General features: G+C 38.1%; 1 protein-coding gene and 1 long non-coding RNA gene across 5 annotated transcripts; one reads left to right on the forward strand and one right to left on the reverse strand.

The window, feature by feature from the left end:
• Positions 1 to 8,171: 8,171 nt before the first annotated feature.
• LOC112185522 lies at positions 8,172 to 13,704 on the forward strand. 4 transcript variants are annotated; one of them, XR_005805751.1, is made up of 6 exons: positions 8,172 to 8,413; positions 8,642 to 8,695; positions 11,695 to 11,770; positions 12,089 to 12,159; positions 12,294 to 12,369; positions 12,692 to 13,298. It is a non-coding gene; the product is annotated as an uncharacterized LOC112185522 (long non-coding RNA). The 4 variants fall into 4 exon arrangements; XR_005805750.1 differs by lacking the exon at positions 11,695 to 11,770 and adding an exon at positions 13,306 to 13,704 and having other exon boundaries at positions 8,176 to 8,413; positions 12,692 to 13,202; XR_002930307.2 differs by lacking the exon at positions 11,695 to 11,770 and adding an exon at positions 13,306 to 13,704 and having other exon boundaries at positions 8,178 to 8,413; positions 12,692 to 13,186.
• A 335-nt stretch (positions 13,705 to 14,039) lies between these two features.
• On the reverse strand, positions 14,040 to 18,609 carry LOC112187507 (protein NRT1/ PTR FAMILY 1.1). The gene is made up of 4 exons (XM_024326339.2): positions 18,491 to 18,609; positions 18,182 to 18,399; positions 17,547 to 18,097; positions 14,040 to 15,213 (listed from the first exon to the last, which is right to left on the reverse strand). The coding sequence occupies exons 1-4, from the start codon at positions 18,582 to 18,584 to the stop codon at positions 14,295 to 14,297; spliced, it is 1,782 nt and encodes a 593-aa protein (XP_024182107.1). The 5' UTR covers positions 18,585 to 18,609; the 3' UTR covers positions 14,040 to 14,294.
• Positions 18,610 to 18,862: the final 253 nt, after the last annotated feature.

The following is an 18,862-nucleotide window of genomic DNA, read 5'->3' on the forward strand; positions in this document are numbered from 1 at the left end:
AAAAAAGAATTCAGAAGTGATATTGAAGATCTCCTGAAAAAGAGATTAATTCAACCTTGCACTAGCCCTCATCATGCTCCAGCAGTCTACGTAAGAAATCATGCAGAGAATCTACGAGGCAAAGCTAGAATGGTGATTGACTACAGAGATGTTAACAAGAAGACTGTCAAAGACGGTTATCAGATCGCTCAAGTAAGAGTACTGATCAACCAGCTCAGAGGAGCCAAAGTCTTTTCGAAATTCGATGCAAAGTCGAGTTTCTGGCAGGTCAAGATGCATCCTGAGAGTATACCTGTAACATCCCGAACCTAAATTCACCTGTTTACTAGTCATTTGGACGGTAAACGACAATTACTTTCACTTTTTACTCTGTTTCGATACTTTTAGTGGCCCTAAAAGTTGACTTTTTGTTCGGGTCAAAATTTGAGGAAATGTTCTTCATGAAAGTTGTAGGGGACGTTAAACCGAGCGCGTGCATATGTAGTGCGTAAAAATCGGACTTAGTATGCGAGAGTTATGGCCAAAAATGTGGAAGTTACTGTTCATGGTAAATTTTGATAAAAACAGAAAATTACCGACGTAGGTTTCCATTTCCAGAAACCCACCCCTTCCTCTTTCTCTCTCCTCTCCCCCGACCTCTCTCTTATCCGTTCGGCCATTTTTCTTCTCCCTTTCGATTCTTCACTTTCCGGCCACCAACCGGCGTGCAACCGGTCATCAGAGGAGCGCCTCCTCCCTCCCATCACCCTAGTAACCTTGGTTTTCGACGATTTGACCGGAAAAGCTCGGATCGAAACCAAATTCCCCCGGCTGCAGTTTGAAGTTTTTGCCGATTTCCGGCGATTCCGGCCACCTCCGGTCCCCATCTCGCCGTCGAAGGTTCGGTTTTCATCACTGATCATTTCCCCTACGGCCTTGTATCACGATTTGTTGTGTAGATGCCGAATCGACGAATTGAAATTCTAGGGTTCTTGAGGATTTCTGGGTTTTGTTCATTGATCGATTTCGACCGTTTTTAATTGTTATTTGGGAATGTTGTAGTTGAGAAGTTGAATCAGTGTGTTGAGTAGGTGCCGCTGTCAAATTTTGGTGTCCATTGGAGTTGGTGGCAGTGGCGGCGGCACCGCCACTGTGGGCGGTTGTAACGGCGGCTAGGGTAGCTTTTTAATTTCAATTTCTGGCTAGTTAAATTCTATATTTATCATAGAGCATATATGTGAAGTTTGGTGAATTTTGGAGGAGTTTGGAATTGTTTGTGAATTATTGAAGTTTGGAGTTTTGTGGTGGAATTATGGGAAATCTGGCCGTCGGATTTCCCTCGTTTTCATTATGGAATATGTAAATTGAGGAATTGGAATTGTGGAAGAGATTTGGGTTGAATTTGAGAAGTATTGGAGATAGGGATTTTCGGATTTCGTTTAAGTTCGTAATTATTTTATCGGATTACCGTTTATGGAAATATAATTGTGTACATGGCAATGTCGTGAGTGAAGGAACTCGTTTGCGTGGTTACCCAATAGTACTGTGAGTGGACGTTTGTTTTAAATAAGTGATGCATGCATTTATTTATTAAAGCATGTTCTATTTTATTAACATATTTTCCGAGCATATAAAGTTGATTGCGAATTATCTCATGGTTTTGCTTTTAAATAATGATTCTCATGAATAATTATGATTTATACCGGTTGTGAGTTTCGGTTGTTAAGTTGTTATGCTCGGATTCGAATTTATAAATGATGTTGATTTTCGACGAATTGTTTTCGATGTGATTTCCGGATTTATACTATTTATATTATATTCGTCGATTTGAGATTTTTAAGAGATTATCGACTTTCTGTTTTGGCATTGGGAATGCCTTACTGATGATTTAATTCATTTCTTAGCGTGTGGGACACGCGGTTGATCTATACGACTTTTTGAGTATTTCCGGGTACGGTTGGGAATCATACCCGTGTTTTTCTTTATTCGTGGGATATGGGGAAGCCTTAAGGATTTATGGGATTTTATTAGTTTTTACCCACCATACCTGGGTCGTTATATATATTATATTGCTAGCTAGCCTATTATTACTCCTCCCTGCTTACTATGTGTTTGTGGGTGAGTAAGAGCAGAGCATGGGATGCTCCAGAGTGTGGGACACTCCGACCCGAGCCTGGGAGGCTCCCTTCTTACGTATGGTGAAACTTCTTCCCCATATTTTATCGTTGCTTGACTAGCGGGGCTAGTCCGATTTTCACTGTAGCCAGCGGGGCTGGTCTTATTTTATTGAGAAATGAGATTTCGGTTTTACGATATAGTTTTCAAATGTGGTGACTAGCAAGGCTAGTCGATTTATCGTTTTGGAATTCTTGGATTTAAAGCTAAATGTATTTTTCTAATTGTTGCATGCATCGGTTATTAAAGAGAATAAATGTGGGAAAGTATGAAATCCTTTTTCCTTTAAATTGTTTATTTTTGTCCACTCACGCTAACGTTTTTCGTCTACTTTCCCCTGGGCCTTTCGGTTTCTAATGCCCAGTTTGCAGGCGAATTAGTGGAGGTCGGGCGTACATGACATTTGAGGCATAGTTGTCACTACTTCCGCAGTGTAGGATCACTTGATCCTTTACTCTTCTGTTATATCCCTGTGTATAGTAGTATTGCTCTGCTTAACCTTTGGGATTAGTATTTTTGAGTTTTGTGTTTTGTGAAAGTGGAGTTGTTGGTAATTGGGAGCAGGGTGGCTCCAGGAGTATAAGGTTGGTTTGCTTGTAGTGTTTTGTGTGTTTTACAGGTTTTGGGTAGTCCATTTTAGAGGTGACTCTGCCGAATTTTTGGTAGAGTTATCCCTAAGGTGGGCCCCACAGGGCCACCTCGGATTTCAGGGTGAAATTCGGGGCGGGTCCTGTCAATACCTCTTACTGCATTTGGAACACCACAAGGTCATTACGAGTGGCTGGTAATGCCTTTTGGTCTGAAGCAAGCTCCCTCAATCTTTCAAAGAAAGATGGACAACATCTTCAAGCATGTAGCGGAGTTCTGCGTCGTCTACATAGATGACATCCTGGTCTTCTCCAAAAACAGAGAAGAACACATGAAACACCTCCATGAGGTAGTAAAGCTGATAGTTCAGCATGGAATTATCCTAGGTGAGAAGAAAATCTTCTTTATCCTTGATGAAGTTGATTTCCTAGGAATAAATATCAAGAATGGAGTCATAAAGCTTCAACCTCATATTCTTGAAAAGATCTGGAAGTTCCCAGACAGAATTCCTGATGCTAAGAGTCTAGAGAGATTCCTTGGTGTCATAAATTATGGGAGAGATTTCATCCCTAAAATCTCAGGGTTAACAGCAATGTTATCTCCCAAGACAAGTTCCAAAAGAAAATGGAACTTCACAGAAGATGATGAAAAGATCGTGAAGCAGATAAAAAATCTCTGCAAAAACCTCCCTCCTCTTCAACAACCAGAAGAGAATGATGAAATTATCCTCCAGACAGATGCGAGTGATAATTACTGGTCCGGTGTTGTTCTTGCGAAAGCGCCTGTAACCAACATTGAAAAGATCTGCAAATTTTGTAGTGGCAAGTTCAGCCCTGCAGAACTGAATTATCCCACAGGGGAAAAAGAAATTTTAGCTGTCAAAAAAACGATTTTAAATTCTCCAGCTTTTCTTGGAAAACCCTTTACTGTCCGCACTGATTGTGCTAGAGTAAAGAATTTCAAAAATTTCAAACTTGATAAAGCTGCTGATAGAGGAAGATTAGCCAACTGGCAATTATTTCTTAACCAATATGATTACAATGTTGAATTAATTGCAGGAAACAAGAACTATCTTCCAGACGCATTGACCAGAGAAATGGTAATGTTTAGCCAAAAAGAAGACGACGAAGGTCGTAATCCCAGAAGCAGAAGAACTGGGAAAGAACTTGAAACTGAAGAAGAGCCCATAGAAACCAAAGAAAAAATACTTAAAAGGTTTCTGCTAAGTCCAAAAGGCTTGGCCACAACTGATCAATCCCAGGGTAAAGGATTGGCTAGCCCGTCTCAAACGGCAGACGGTAATGGCTCATCAAGACCGTTGATGGCTGCTGCTTTGCCAAAAAGCAGATCAACTCCAACTGGAGTTATAAATGTTTTTAATTATGAATTAAGAACTTTTGATACTCCTGTGTTCAGAACTGGCAGAAGACTAGCATATCACCAGAAGGCAATCCTGGATAATCTTTTATTTGCCTTTCAAGAAAGAAGCAGTGGTCTAATGTTCCCAGCTCTCTTTGCATTAGCTGAAGAACTCTACGAAAATGGTAGGCCATAGTTTGAAGAAAGTCATATACAGCAGAGTGCTGTAAGAAAGGAAAAAATCAACTTCCTTGAAAGTCCAGAAAGTGTTAGGGTCCCTATCATGGCACTCAATGAATCAGACTGGCATGAATTCCATAGTCTGATTGGAAGACATAATTCAGAAGACTTAGTTCCTCCAACTCTCTTTATTGTTTCAGGACCTTATGTTGGGAGATACTTAGTCAATGTTCAGAGTGAACATCCTCAAGAACACAAGCTCTGGCTTGTTGAAAATGGTTTTGTCCATAATCTGTGGACCAAAACAAATGATGATCTGAAGGGCTTGCCACCTATTATTGTCAACACAGTCAAAAACATTAGAAAAAATGACTGTATACTTCGTCTGAAGTTCAGGTCCACTCCTCCATAATGGAGTCAAAAGGCAAACGGAGAAGTTGAATATATTCCTCCATATCATTATGTGAGAATTATTCAAAGGAAATATCTTCAACCAGCCTGTGTAGGGTACAATGGCCAACTAAACTCAAGCATCCCTTGGATGAAGGCCATGGCTCAAGAGTATATCAAGAAGATCATCTCTGAAGATATCAGCAATACCTTCCTGGCAGCAGGAGAAAAAATCATTATCACTGCATACGATCATCCTGACGTAGTCAGCAGTGACCTATTCCTATCTCTTACCAGAAAAGAGATAGATTCAACTATGGCATGCATGCCTTGGGTGGAAAAGCTTGAAACTGACAACCACTACAAAATGTATGTCGATACTGACGTTGAAGATAATGCTACTACTGTTAGAATGGCCCAGGCAGACAACAGCTCCTTTGTCTTTGGCTATCATTCAGAAACAGACGAAAATATGTAGCATCACGGGTGAAGCTACAGGTGAAGGAAATAAAATTCCAAACAAGTAACTGTAGTACTTTTGACCTTTTAAAATCAAAAGCTACTTTTGCTTTTGAAAAGAAGAAGCACTTCACCTACCAAGGAAAACATTTCACCTATGCTTTTGTTTTCTCCATCCGACCTCCACCAGCAGGAGCACTCAGGAAAGCAGAAGTTCACTGAGTTGTTCTGTACATTGTTATGTTTTGAATTCTAGTTTGAGTTCCGCTCTCTATATAAGGAGCTTTAAGTTTCAGTTGTAGGCATCAGAAAATTGAGTAGAAGAGTCTTCTCTCAAGAAGTAAGAAGGCCATAGTAGCAGTGTGCTTTTACTACTTGTTCAGTGTGCAGTAGTGTGCTTTTATTACAAGTAAGTACCTGTTCTCATTCTCATGGGTAGCTAAACAGCATTTTGCTGTTTACCTGAGGATGAGGCTCTGAATTTTTAGAATGTATTTCTGTTGAATAAATAAAGGATACCCACCTAGTTTGTCAAAAAGAAGCAATAGTAAATATAATATTAATCTGTGTTGCATATTCTATTCTATCTATCACTGTCTGTTTCTTATTCCTGCATTCCATCTAGAACCATCATCACTATCCAGTTCTTATAATTATTCTGAAGTTGGAAAAGTTTTTGTCTATCAGAAAAAACCAGTTTTAAAAACTAAAATTAAGAAAAGCAGCAGTGATTCCGCCTGTTAAAGTATCCGTTAGGCAGGGAGCCGTTAGGAGAAAAACTTGGGCATGATGAAGGCTAGTCTTGTTTTCGTTTTTGTTTTTTTTATGAAGTTTTTAAAGGAAGACAAACACTCTAAAGCTCAGGATAGCATAGGAACTACTCATTTTTAGTCTTTTCACAAGAGAATAGTAAGATACACAAATACGTGTGCATTTGTGAAAAATACCTGAGATACCTGGGTAATTGGGAAATAGCCCTATTTAAAATAGAATGTGCACAAATTTCATGTGAGACAATAGCATATAAAAAAATAAATATTTATTTTCAATTTCATGTGACACCATGGTTTATTTAAGGGTTTTTGTTCATTTACCCCATTTTTAGGGATTTTTTTCCACTTACCTAATTAAGTTTTTTTAATTCTCTCTTACCAAAAACACTCTAAGGAGGTCTTCCCTAATACCCCATTAAGATTTTTTTTTTAATTTTTTTTTAATACCATTTTACCCTCATCATTTGTTACATAGAGAGAAAGACAGAGAAAATGGAAGAGAGAGAAACTATAGGAGACTTCGCTAGAGCCGGTCATCGGTCGCCGGATTCCGGTCAAATTCGCAGGATTCCGGTCACTGGTCGCCAGACTCCGGTCACCAGCCGTCACCCACCGGATTTTTCTGAAAATCTCTATTGCCCCTAATAGACGTCTATTGCCTCCCAATAGAGGGGCATAGACTTCTATTGCCTCCCAATAGACGTTTAATGCCCCCCAATAGGCGTCTATTGCCTCCCAATACAATAGGGGTCTATTGCCCCCCAATAGATGTTTCGATTATCGAAATGGAAACTAATATTCCTATAATTAGACAAATAAAACTTTGATTGAAGAAAAAAAAGAGGAGATTACATCAATTTAAAACGTGTATTGCCCCCCAATAGATGTGTATTGACCCCCAATAGACATTTAACAGATGTCTATTGCCCTCCAATAGTCTTTTTCTTTTTCTTTTTTCTTTCCTTCTATTCTTCTGCCCTCATTTTATCCAAAAAAAGAAAGAAGAGAAGCCAGGTCAACCGGTTCAAAGTTCTACCATCTGTTTGCTTTGCATCACTAAAAAGCTGAGATTAGCTACGAGGGAGCTTCGGAGGTGTGATTTACGGACACTAATAACATTCAATTTCGCAAGCAACTCCAAAATTCAAGTTTCTACTCACAATCGATTCACAAACACACACATCTAAACAACAATTCGAATCAGGTTCAGGAAGAAATGGTGCACCAAGTAAAAGACTGAGCCACCAATAGCTCCAGCTACATACAACTTCAGCAAAAATTCAGGCCCAAAAACTCTTCCAATCTGATCAATGCACCAAAATAAGAAACATGAAAATGATTGAATGTAACACTCTATAAAGACTCTGCAAGAATCAACTTAATATGTCAAGCTCCCTTAACTCTATTACTCTTCGTCTCGAATTTGGTCAACATCTTCACCACCACGATCGCTGTAATCCAATCCAATCAAATCAAAATTCAACCACCGCATGAACAAAATTCACAAATGAAATTGCATCCACTGTCTTCCTCTAACGAACAAATCAATCGTAACAGATCTGAATCGAACGCGAAAAGATAAGAAGCGAAACAGATCTGAATCGAAAACCAAGCGGTCAAGAAAATCGTACCTTAGATCCGATCAGTGGGTGAGAGGATCCAGAGGAGTGGCTAGGGCGCTGACAAACTCACTGAGTTCCGCTTCACCTCCGACACCTCCGACGTCCGATTCTCCATCGCCGCCGTCGGATTCTGCTGCAGATATAGTCAAGTTGATCGGACTCGGAGCTTCTGTAATCACAGAGGGATGAGTCAGGGGAGAAGGCCGGAATCGGACTCGAAGTGATCGTCGGGGTTGGGTTGGTCGGACTCGGAGCTTTTTTAATCAACGTTCTCGTTGTTGTCATCGACAGAATCTGGCAGGGGGGGAGAGAGAGAGAGAGAGAGCTGTGAATCCTGACTGGAGAGAGAGGGGAGAGAGAATCGCATGGTTGTAGTTTATTAATTAAGTCGAGGGCATATTTGTCATTTCATTTTAAATTGTGTTAATGAGAATAAAAATCTCTTGCAGGATTAAGTGGGATAATTTTCCCTGATGCTTTGGGTTAAGAACCCTTTATTTAAAATTGTATTCGGTGAACAGAAAAGTCAATACGACTAAAGGATAAGAAACTCAATACATGTCTGCAACTATGCTTACAGTTTCTTCCAGTCTATAGTCTTTGAGTGTAAAACAATGAGGTTTCAATCTCTTTGAGTTGCAAGGGTCATGAAACTGATGTGAAAGAGAAAACTCAAGCTAAAAGAAAATCTCATGAAAAGAAATCCAGACTGGAGATCATTCTGGATTGCAAACAAACAATACTCAAAAGTCAAGAGGGATTATCCCCCCGGGTATATAATCGACATCCCAATAGTCTTTCAGCTGTAGAAGCCTCCACCAATATTACCGTCCACTGTTAGGCGATTTGAGCTTTATCCATCCCTATATCAACATCAAGAAAAGCTAGGTAAAATTTCCCTTTCATATAATCACTGATTTTATTACCAGTTTTATTCAGTTCCATTTCCGATCTCTATAATCCATACCAGTAAAAAGTGTTGTTATGTTAACTTCTGATTTAGCAATCTCATTCTCGTTTTGCTACTGTTGTCTCAAGTTTTTGACATACCATAACTTCTATTAAATTATTAGCTGTTCTTAACTTTCAACTGATATCAGTTTTTGTGTTCCACAGATTCCATGTGTTCTGCACTTTGACATCTGGATAGCAAAGTGGAACAATTTAAAGGTATGCTTTTTATTTTTCACAGAATATTGTTAATGGGTACTGCAGTTTAATGTTCCTTGCAGCTATTTTTATGACTAATTAAGATTGTTAATGGGCCAAATGCGTAGATTGATTAAGGTCATCTTATATGTAACCTTTCTGAGCTCTACTAGATTCATCTCTCCGGCAACATAATGTGGTGTATTTCCCACAAATTCTTTTCCTTCACAATCCACAACTATTGTAAGCACTTCTTAGCCATAAACTTGCAGCGAAGCACTAAAGCATTATCTTATTCATAATCTTAATTATAAGAAAACATGCATAAGCCTACAAAAAAACCAGCAAAAAATCCCATAAATCCAAACTGGTATTAGCTAGGCCGTTGTCATCGCAGTCATAATCTTAATTATCATGATTTCTATGGTTAGTCTGACATATGAATTATGTCTCTCTCCATTTCAATAACTCTTTCCATAATGATGCTCCCCTAATATTTTTCTTCATGAATTTCATTTTATGAATTTTCAATCAAAATCAGCCTGTTCTATCATGCCTTTTTCTTTACTTAAAATGTTGGGATTTACAATCGCTTAAATGATGAATGCATTTAAAGTACTGCTAATAATAGTTTATCAAAAACCTCCCACTTTCCCTAAGATACAGAGAACTAATTAAGTTCTGATAAGATTTTCTTCTTTCCATATAAGAATATGTGAACCGGAACTCTGACGGAACCTGAGTAGAAATTTTGTCTGTAAAATAAGCTCACACAAATCAACTGATGGAAAAGTGATAGGAGCATTTTAATGCGACGTTTTAACTGCATTTCCCTACATTTCTTACGTTATTTCCTTATTAAAATCATGTTTAGGAAAGTTTCCATTCTTTGATTGGGAAAGTTCCTATTTGTAGAAAGTTTATATTTTTGTAGTTTCTATTTATCATTTTTAGTAAGTTGCCATTTTTAATTTTAGGAAAGTTTCTATTTTTCTTATTAGTTTCTATTTTTAGGACCTCCAAGCAAGTGGAAAATCTTGAGGAGGAAAATCAAAGTTGCAACCAAGTGGAAAATCTTGAGGAGGAAAATCAAAGTTGCAACTAAGTGGAAAATCTTGAGGAGGAAAATCAAAGTTGCAACCAAGTGGAAAATCTTGAGGAGGAAAATCAATTCAAGTTGAACAAGTGATAAACAAGTGGGAAGATATTTTTTACAAATTTGTCTAACATATCTAGCCCTTCATTTATGTTCATCTCCACCCTCCATTCATCATTTTTTGGGCTATAAATACACTTCTCCTCTCACTCTCAAAATACCAATTCCTTCATCCATCTCATCTTCTTTGTCTCTCCATTTCCTTTCCATTTTCCTTCTCCATTCTCTAGTTGCAAAGTTCTGCGTTTTCAAGCAAGGAGAGGAAGAAGAAGAAGGAGCCGTGAATATCATATCCTCCATCATCCACCTTGAAGGCTTGCTTCCAAGATTCAAGATTCAACCATCTAGCTCTCCATCTCCATCTCCACTCACGGTGTAATTCGTTCCTTTTCCTTGTAACCTTTTTTGTTTCCTTGTTTGATTTCGTATGAACTTGTTTCTAATTAACAATAATGTTTAGGGCAAAGTTTAAGCCCAATTTCTATGTTTAAATAAAGTTTTCGAATTCTATAATTGTGATTCTAAGTTGCTTATGTGAGTTTGTTCGATTAAATTTGCTTTACAGAAAACTTTTATATGTTTATCTTATTTGGGTCGACACTTATAGGATTTGCATGTAATTGGTGCTAGGTTTAAGAACATGAAATCGACTTTTCGTTTTGTGTAACTTGAATCAAAAGTAGTAAAGGTTCTGGACAAGAATCGAATTTAATTGAAGAGGATTGCAATTAGGTGGACTTTTCCATAACTAAGTTGTACACTTGAGTTGATAGCCTTTCTCTATGTCTAATGCGTTGAACATGTCATGATTGACTAGCTTTCTAGGACTTGATTGCATGTTTGATAGGATTAATCTAGGTGCTTTCGCTTAGGTTAATTAGCATTGAAAAGTAAAATATGGGAAATCATTTGCTTTCGAATGTTTCACATGATCAACTCCTCTCTCATGACTTGGAAGAACAATTATAGGGTTTGAATCGAATTTGATTACATGGAATTAATTTTGATCTTTGTTCCTTATGTTTCACCCTTGTATATATGTTTTTACATTTTCTTTATTTTATTTATTTTAATTTTAATTTTAAGAATCCTAATCCCCCCCTTATTTGTGTTTACTTGTATATATTTATTCTTTATTTTATTTTTGTAAATAATACTTTATTATTTTAATTCTTTATTTGTTTATACAATTGTATATATTTATATTCTTTATTTTATTTTTGTAAATAATACTTTTCTTTATTTGTTTCACAATGACAGGTGTACCCTCAATCCCCGGAATAGAACGATCCCTATTTGCTTATACTACTAACGATATTTTCAGGGTTAAATTGCGCGCTTGCTTCGAGCGCATCAAAAAGCTTTCATCTTTATAGAATGAAGGAAATAACCAAAGAACAGAACTAAATACATGTGCGTTAACATTGTCAATCACTTTCATTTGGTGAACCTCAATGGAGATTTCACTCTGCTGCCATTCTTTTCAAATAGTGTATCATTATAACTTTTGTCTTTTGAATTAAATGATTTGGTCCAATTGCAATACTTGACTGAATTAACTTTATTGGTGTTTGAATTATACATTATATAAATCTCAGGTCTTTTGAGAAACAATACAATGACATATGATAGATTAACAAGGTCAGGCAGTCCAAGATCCTTGGTTTTCTAATCCAGCTTTCACTAGCTTTCATTTTCCATTAACGATATTTCTGTGAACCAAATTGCAGTGTTGTCAATAGAGCATTCTCACTGTGGCAGTATTTTCACTTTAGTAGTGATTCATAAGTTCAGATACAAGCTTTCCAAAATGGATTTCAACAAATAAACTATTTACTTACTATATAACCATCTTATTCTGCAGCTGTATTACCTTAATCTTAACACCGAGTGGCACTGATGTGCTTTCTTTGCTGTTGGTTTTCTTGCAATTAAATCAGGTGAATAGATTATTTGTTATTTAGGTTTAACAAAATCAAATTCATTATTTTCTTTGATTTCTAATGTTGATAAAGAAGTCCAGTTTTCGATAATTTCATTTGCATATTTTCATTGAGACGCTTCACAATATGTTCATTGAGACGCTTCACAATATGTTTACATATTGTTATACTGATATAAATGAGAATACTCTGGTTATATAGTTTATGTTTTGTCATATTTTATGTACTCATACGACATTGTCCTCATCACTGTTTCCCCCTCCTTTTTTATGCATCTTTATCTATTAAAAATTTCATTCATTATTCTCTATGCAGTTTGAGCTTAAAGACTGTCTATACTGAACAAGTTGGGCAGACGTTTGGAGAGTTAAACATTGCACTCTGAGGTAAATATAATCAGTTAACTATTTTAATGCACTCAGTTTTTTCCTTGCGATTCCTATCTATATGTACTGTAATCATGATAATCACGTTAACTGAAATAATGTTAACATGACATGACCAATTTGCATATTCACAGAAATACTAAGAGCGAAATGGAGATCCATAGCAAGATTTGGATCAGATTTGGGAGGGATCTTTCAGCAAAAGAAGAGGTGTGGCTTACTTTTGATTTTTATGGATGTTGTATGCTTAGTTGATTGAATATATGTGCAAGGATTTTACAATCAGCTTGGTCAATTGTTTTGCTTCTAGAACAGTTGCTATTATGTTCGTCCTTAGTTGCTTTGCTTTCTGTTTGTTAGTTGCATACCAATTTGATCTGACAATGTAATTGAAAAAACTGAGTGCTCTTTGAATTTATCTCTGTTGTTTTTTTTTTTTGGTAAATTGTAAAAATATCATTGTGAAATGTCTGGGTCAATTGCATCAATTGTTGACTGTGAAAGTGATATTGACTTAATTCTTCTTCGTCAGTGTTTCCGTAGAGTTAAGATTTAACTCAAGTGTCCAGATTTGGGGGGCCAAACCTTTGCCTTAGGATTGCAGGAGAATATCAATCATCAGTGGTCACCAACAGTTGCACAAAGCTAGTGAAGTGGCATTGGTATTTGAAAAACATATGTTTTCAGACAGCAAAATTGATATCATCATTACAAAAGAATAAGTGCAGCAAAAAGAAAACATTTCGCTGACGTCGTTTGCTTTATATGTTGCTACGATGCTTCGACAATGTGCTTTGAGACCGTGTTCCAACTTACTTAACTATACTCAGGTCAGCAAAGTCATTACAGCACAAAGCTGGTCTAGGTGCCAGGAAATAGCACAAATCATACATGCCAATCACAGTGGCATTGAAGGTGCTGCAAGTTAGAAACTTCTTAGTCTCTCTTCACAAAAATCTTCTCCATTACGCTTCGCTTTGCGTTCACGGCTAAAGCATTGTCAGAAAATAGTTTACCTACTTTTCTGGTATTGTTTCATTAGTGTGCGTCTCATTTTTGTAAACATTGAAATTGTTGTTTAGTTTGTTCTGCATTAAAGCATGCCATAGAAATATCATATTCATGATTGAAATGGTTATTTTTCAGGTCACTTACTATGATTACCTGACTCTGAGGCATGGTTTCAAAAATCATTCTCTTACCTGTACGAAGCCTTTGGTCAGACTGAAGCTCAAGTTCTATTGTTTGTGATTCGTTTAGCACCTGAGATAATTTATTCTCATGCTAATGAGTGAGAGAAGAGGATTTGAGAAAGGACTGGAAACTGCACTCGAAGCATCTTCGTTGTACTTTTAGATTTTTTGAGCAGGTGAAACTGGTCACCCAAGACCATAGGAAGGAGCCCATTTTGTTGAACTTCGTTGTTTTCTTTGTTGCTTTTTTGTTTCTGATTGGTTCAGCACATCTGCTACTGGTGAACATATAATTGTATTTCAATTTGTTGTGAAAACTATAGAAATCAGACCAAGAAAGTGTTTTTTTTTTGTCACATCAGGAATTTGTATTTTACAAATTTTCCAATGTCTGATTATGCGTATGAAACTCATCTGTTCAAGACTAACAAAAACCAAGAGTACTTGGCCTCTCTAAGAAGCTATTTCTTCATCTTTAGATTAAAAATCAGAGCAATGGGCCCTCACTCACCTGCAGCAAAGCGCGGGCTGTAATCTGTATCACTGGTACATAACTACGAGGTGGATTGCAGCTCTACCTTGAGAATTTTTTTATTTTTTTTTCCATTGAATCGATGATTTAGATATTTTATTAGAACACTTTAGTATCAAATAACTAGCTTTTACTTTAGTGTTATACTGATATTATTAGAAGTAACTCTAGCTTACAATCATATGAAAAGAAAGTCAAACATATCTTGGCATATCAGTCTTTTCTACTATACTTTTCTAATATGGTATGATCTTAATATCGAAGATTCCACCAAGCCTAGAAATTGTTTCACATGATAGGGCAGATAAATATATTCTGACTTCTAATGCATGCTGAGGGTGTTCTAGAACCATATATTTGCTATATATTGCCATTTTTGGTTCGCCAAAGCAGACAGTGCATGAAATTAATCAAGCAGCAGTTACAACAACTACATACTCTTCTGACTTCATCTCTTCCTCTTTCTTGTCATGATCATCATTATCCTCATCCCAAATCGTTTTATCCTCGCAGGACCCATATGCCCAACTACACAGTAAATAATACAAGAAATTAACCACGCTCATGACAGTAAGAACCAAATAGTAGTAGTCATAGCGACCCTGGTTGAGGTTACTTGAAACCCAACTCACTCCCCATTTCTTGGTCACATCGTTCACAACAGTCACTATGAGACTCGCAAGCAAACTTCCTATTCCAAACCCAAGTGTAAAAAGAGATACAGCAATACTAGCCATGCTCTTTGGGAGCTGAGAGTAGAAGAACTCTATTTGCCCGATGGCATTGAACGCCTCGGCTAGTCCACTCAAGCAGTACTGTGGCACTAACCACCTTGCAGACATAGTCACTACTCCTTGCGCATTGTTTGCAAATCCTTCTTTTATTGCAGTGCTTCTTCTATGCCTCTCAACCTCTGCTGCCACTGCAGTAGCCAAGCAAGAGAGTACTAGCCCTGCACCTATTCGTTGCTTGCGGGTCAATCCACGTGGCCTCTTTGTGTACTTTGATATCAATGGAACTAGAAGCCGGTCGTAAACTACCACCCAAATTGTGAGAGTGAGAATTACAAAGATGGAGAAGGAGGCTGCTGGGAGTTTGATGTGGGGGAAGATATGCCTCTCCATGGTGCTTGCTTGGACGACAGGAAATGAGTTTTGGTTCATGACCACCCCAATCATGATGCCGGTGGACCAAATGGGCAGGACGTTGATAAGGACCTTCAGCTCCTCTACTTGTCTAACGGTGCACAAACTCCATGGATCTATGGCCAACCCATCAGGGCTTAAGTCCTTCTCAGCACTTGTAATCATGCAAGCTTTGTTTAGATACCTGAAAAAATCAACCATACAAAGGCATATCGATCGACACCAAACTTGTGTTTAGTACCGAAATTATTGTATGAATCCGGCCATCATATATGACTATTAGTATCTAAAGACTTTGTAAACACTTTAAACCATTAGAAATTAAATAATGAGACTCGAACTTATGATCTAATCCTTATTCGCACTTTCATTACATGTAATTTGAGTTAAAACTACTGAAATTATTCAGTTTATTTTATTTTTGGGGCGGTGAACACTTACCAAATTTTAGCCCAAAAATTGCCCACTTACTCTAGCAAGAGTTTTTTTTAACCCCATTTACCAAATCTAATAATGTTTGACAGTATTGCCCTAATTTTAATTAACAAATTACACTCATATCTCTCTCTCCTCCCCCTCATCGATTTCTCTCTCTCTCTCTCTCTCTCTCTCTCTCTCTCTCTCTCTCTCTCTCTCTCTCTCTCTTGAAGCCACCACGCCCACCACTCCACCGTCGATGTCGGCCTCCACCGCCGCCGCTCTGTCCCACCGTCGGACCACCAGAGGATGACGCCATCCAACTCCACGATCCCAACCCCTCTGGGCTTCGCCGGTTTTGTTCGTCAGATGTCCGGGAAACTCTCTACGCCGGAATCGGGTCTGGGCTTCGCCAGTTTTGTTTGTCAGATGTCCGGGAAGCTCCGAAGCTCCAAGTCGGAATCGAGTCTGGGCTTCACTTGCGGGTCTCGGACGATGTCAAAACTGTGGTCTATTGGGGAGCAATAGACAGATTATTGCCCCCCAATAATTTCTTAACTGTGGTTAATTAATCACTGTAATTAGAGTTTTGATAAGTCTTATGTTGTTTTGAGTTTATTAAAGTACAATAATCTGTCAATGATAGAAACTTGTGATTTTTGGGGTGCTCTATTGGGAGGCAAGAGACAGATTATTGCCCCGCAATAATGTCTTAACTATGGTTCATTTATTACAGGTCATTTCAACAAAATGCTGCTAGATTCATTAACCAACATAATTAGGTTTCTTGGCGGGTCATAAAAAGTTTATTGCCCCCCAATAATTTTTTTATAGATGGTCAGAAGTAACTCAGTTTGGTTTTGAATTAGTTTACAAAAGTACAGGTATTCAAATTCAATACTTGGTGAATTTAAGTCCACAACGAATTGGCTGTTTTTCATACTCTCCACTTCACTTGAACCGCTTTGCCCTAGGCCTCCCGGGTGGCCTCTTAACAAGAATAAATTCACCTAACAACAAAAGGATCACCCATATTCATGCAAAAAATAACAAAACAAATATATTATTGCCCAGCAATAAATAGATTATTGCCGCCCAATAATATATCAGAAATACCAAAACACATTAGAAGCAGTCTTTAACACAAAGGAAAATATCATTGAACACAATTATAGAGACTTTATAACAATTAAGACACATTATTGCCCCCAATAGGAAGATTATTGCCCCCCAATAATCTCGACTCCGGTTGACGATTTTGCACACAATTCCAGTTGTTTTGCAACAATTCCGGTTGACTGTTTGCCTTCACAATGATTTCACTCCTATTGCAACGACTCCGGTTGCAGCCCGGGACCAGAGATACAATCAAGTTGCGATTTCCGTGATGATCAGTCGTCGACAAGAGAGACAGAAGCAAATCAAAGACGTACCCAATTCTACTGGTGGTCGTCGATTCCTTTAGAAGGTCCAACCCGGCCTCGCCGAGCTTCTCAGCGATAAGGACCGTCGGCTTGGCGTCGAGCCTGGCCGCGGAGAGCACGACGACGAGTTTCGGCCCGACGATGGCGAGAGCCGGCGTCGTGGGCGACCTGCTGGAGGGATGGAGGGAGGGATAGAGAGATCTGACGTGGTCTGGAGAGAGAGAGAGAGAGAGAGAGAGAGAGAGAGAGAGAGAGAGAGAGAGAGAGAGAGAGAGAGAGAGAGAGAGAGAGAGTTCTCTCTCTAAGTGAGAAAGACGGAGAGGGCAAAAAAGTAAAAAAAAAAAAAAGAATAAAAAAAGAATTAATTGGGTATTAGGGAAATAATCCCTTAGAGTGTTTTGGGTAAATGGGGTTAAAAAAATGTTAGTGGAGCAAGTGGACAATTTGGTGCCTAAAATTGGGTAAATAATCATTTCCCCTTTATTTTATTCCTAAAATCTTAAATAAGGCCCTGTTTTTTTTTTTTTACACATTGTAAAGGCTTGAGCGTCGACTTTTCATGAAAATGTGCTTATTTATACAAAGATGTTGTTAAGAGGGAAATTATATATAATAGAAACATAGTGAAATTGCATGGTTAAATATGATCTTTGGAACATGAATAGGGTAAATATACCTTAGTTTGTGGGTTGGGGTGACAAGCTTTGAACCTTTGAGACTATACCATCCATCAAAATTCTCTGGCGGCAAATCCAAGCGTCTATTTTTCCAAGCTGCAGCAATCACATGCAGAAATCCAGCAGACAATTTCTTGTTTGCAGGCACTTTGACATAAACAGAAGAGACAAGCAAAAAGAAGATAGTAGACAGCAACATGACTCCTGCACCAACTCCAAAACCCACAACCCAACCAGCCGAGTCTTGAATGTAAACCATGACTGTCACTGCAATCATGACTGAGAGTCCAACTGATGCATAGTACCAATTGAAGAAGCTCTGTATGATGCTTGCATTCTTTGGGTTTTCAGGATTTTCCATTTGGTCTGCACCAAAGGCCATTGAACAAGGTTTGATACCACCAGATCCGATGGACATGAGAACAAATGAGGACAACAGAAGCAAGAGTTGAGCTGGCTTTGGTGAAACACATTTTTCTCCAGATAGCAGATCACAATGGACTGGCCTTGCTTTTGGGAATATTGCTGTAAACCATAAAATAACAATTCCCTGCAATAACAAAGATGATAATTACATATAGTTTCATATAAACTTAATGGGATTTGTTGATGATGAGTAATCAAATTTTCTTACGAGTAGGCTAATGATTGTTCCCAAAGTGATCACACAAAATCGACCCAACCAAGAATCAGAGAGAAAAGCCCCCAAGATAGGCGTTAAGTACGATAGGGATGTCCACAAGAACAGAATGCTTGCTCCAGTGGCTACCTCCAAGTGATATTCATTGATCAAGTACAATATCATATTTGCTTGAAGACCATAGGTTGCAACCTTTTCAAGTGCCTCATTTGCTGCACATATATATGTTCACATAAAACTATGATCAATTTCTCCAAGGAAAACAAAGTAACTTAATTATCAAACACTTGGGAAAGTTCTTACTTATTATAAAAGGCATGGTTCTAAGGCCACCCAGCTTCTTGCTTGTAACTGATTTGGTGGCTTTGGTTTGCTCCATAATGTCCTTTGCAACCATCAGAATTTCTTTCAGACTGAATTGTTTGTGTACAATCAAAGAACGAACGGGGATATTATTTAAACTACTGGACCACAATCAAGATTAATATTTAGGGATAATGACCATTTACACAATTTTAGAATAAAAATTGCCCACTTACCCAAACACTCTAAGAGATAGGGCTGGCCTCGGGTCGGTTCTGCAGTTTCCAGTAGTCAACCCGGAACCGAAACCGACTATGGCTTATCGGTTCGGATTTGCTGTTTTTGGGATCAAGAACCGAGGTAGAACCGAAC

The sequence above is a fragment of the Rosa chinensis genome, chromosome 2 (assembly GCF_002994745.2).
Source record: "Rosa chinensis cultivar Old Blush chromosome 2, RchiOBHm-V2, whole genome shotgun sequence".
Lineage (NCBI taxonomy): Eukaryota > Viridiplantae > Streptophyta > Magnoliopsida > Rosales > Rosaceae > Rosa > Rosa chinensis.

Coding starts and splice junctions, on each gene's coding strand:
- LOC112187507 (XM_024326339.2), bottom strand. CDS start 18,584: ATGGTTGCAAAGGACATTATGGAGCAAACCAAAGCCACCAAATCAGTT. Junction 18,098..18,181: donor GAACAATCATTAGCCTACTC/GTAAGAAAATTT, acceptor TTGTTATTGCAG/GGAATTGTTATTTTATGGTT. Junction 15,214..17,546: donor ACCCCAACCCACAAACTAAG/GTATATTTACCC, acceptor TGATTTTTTCAG/GTATCTAAACAAAGCTTGCA.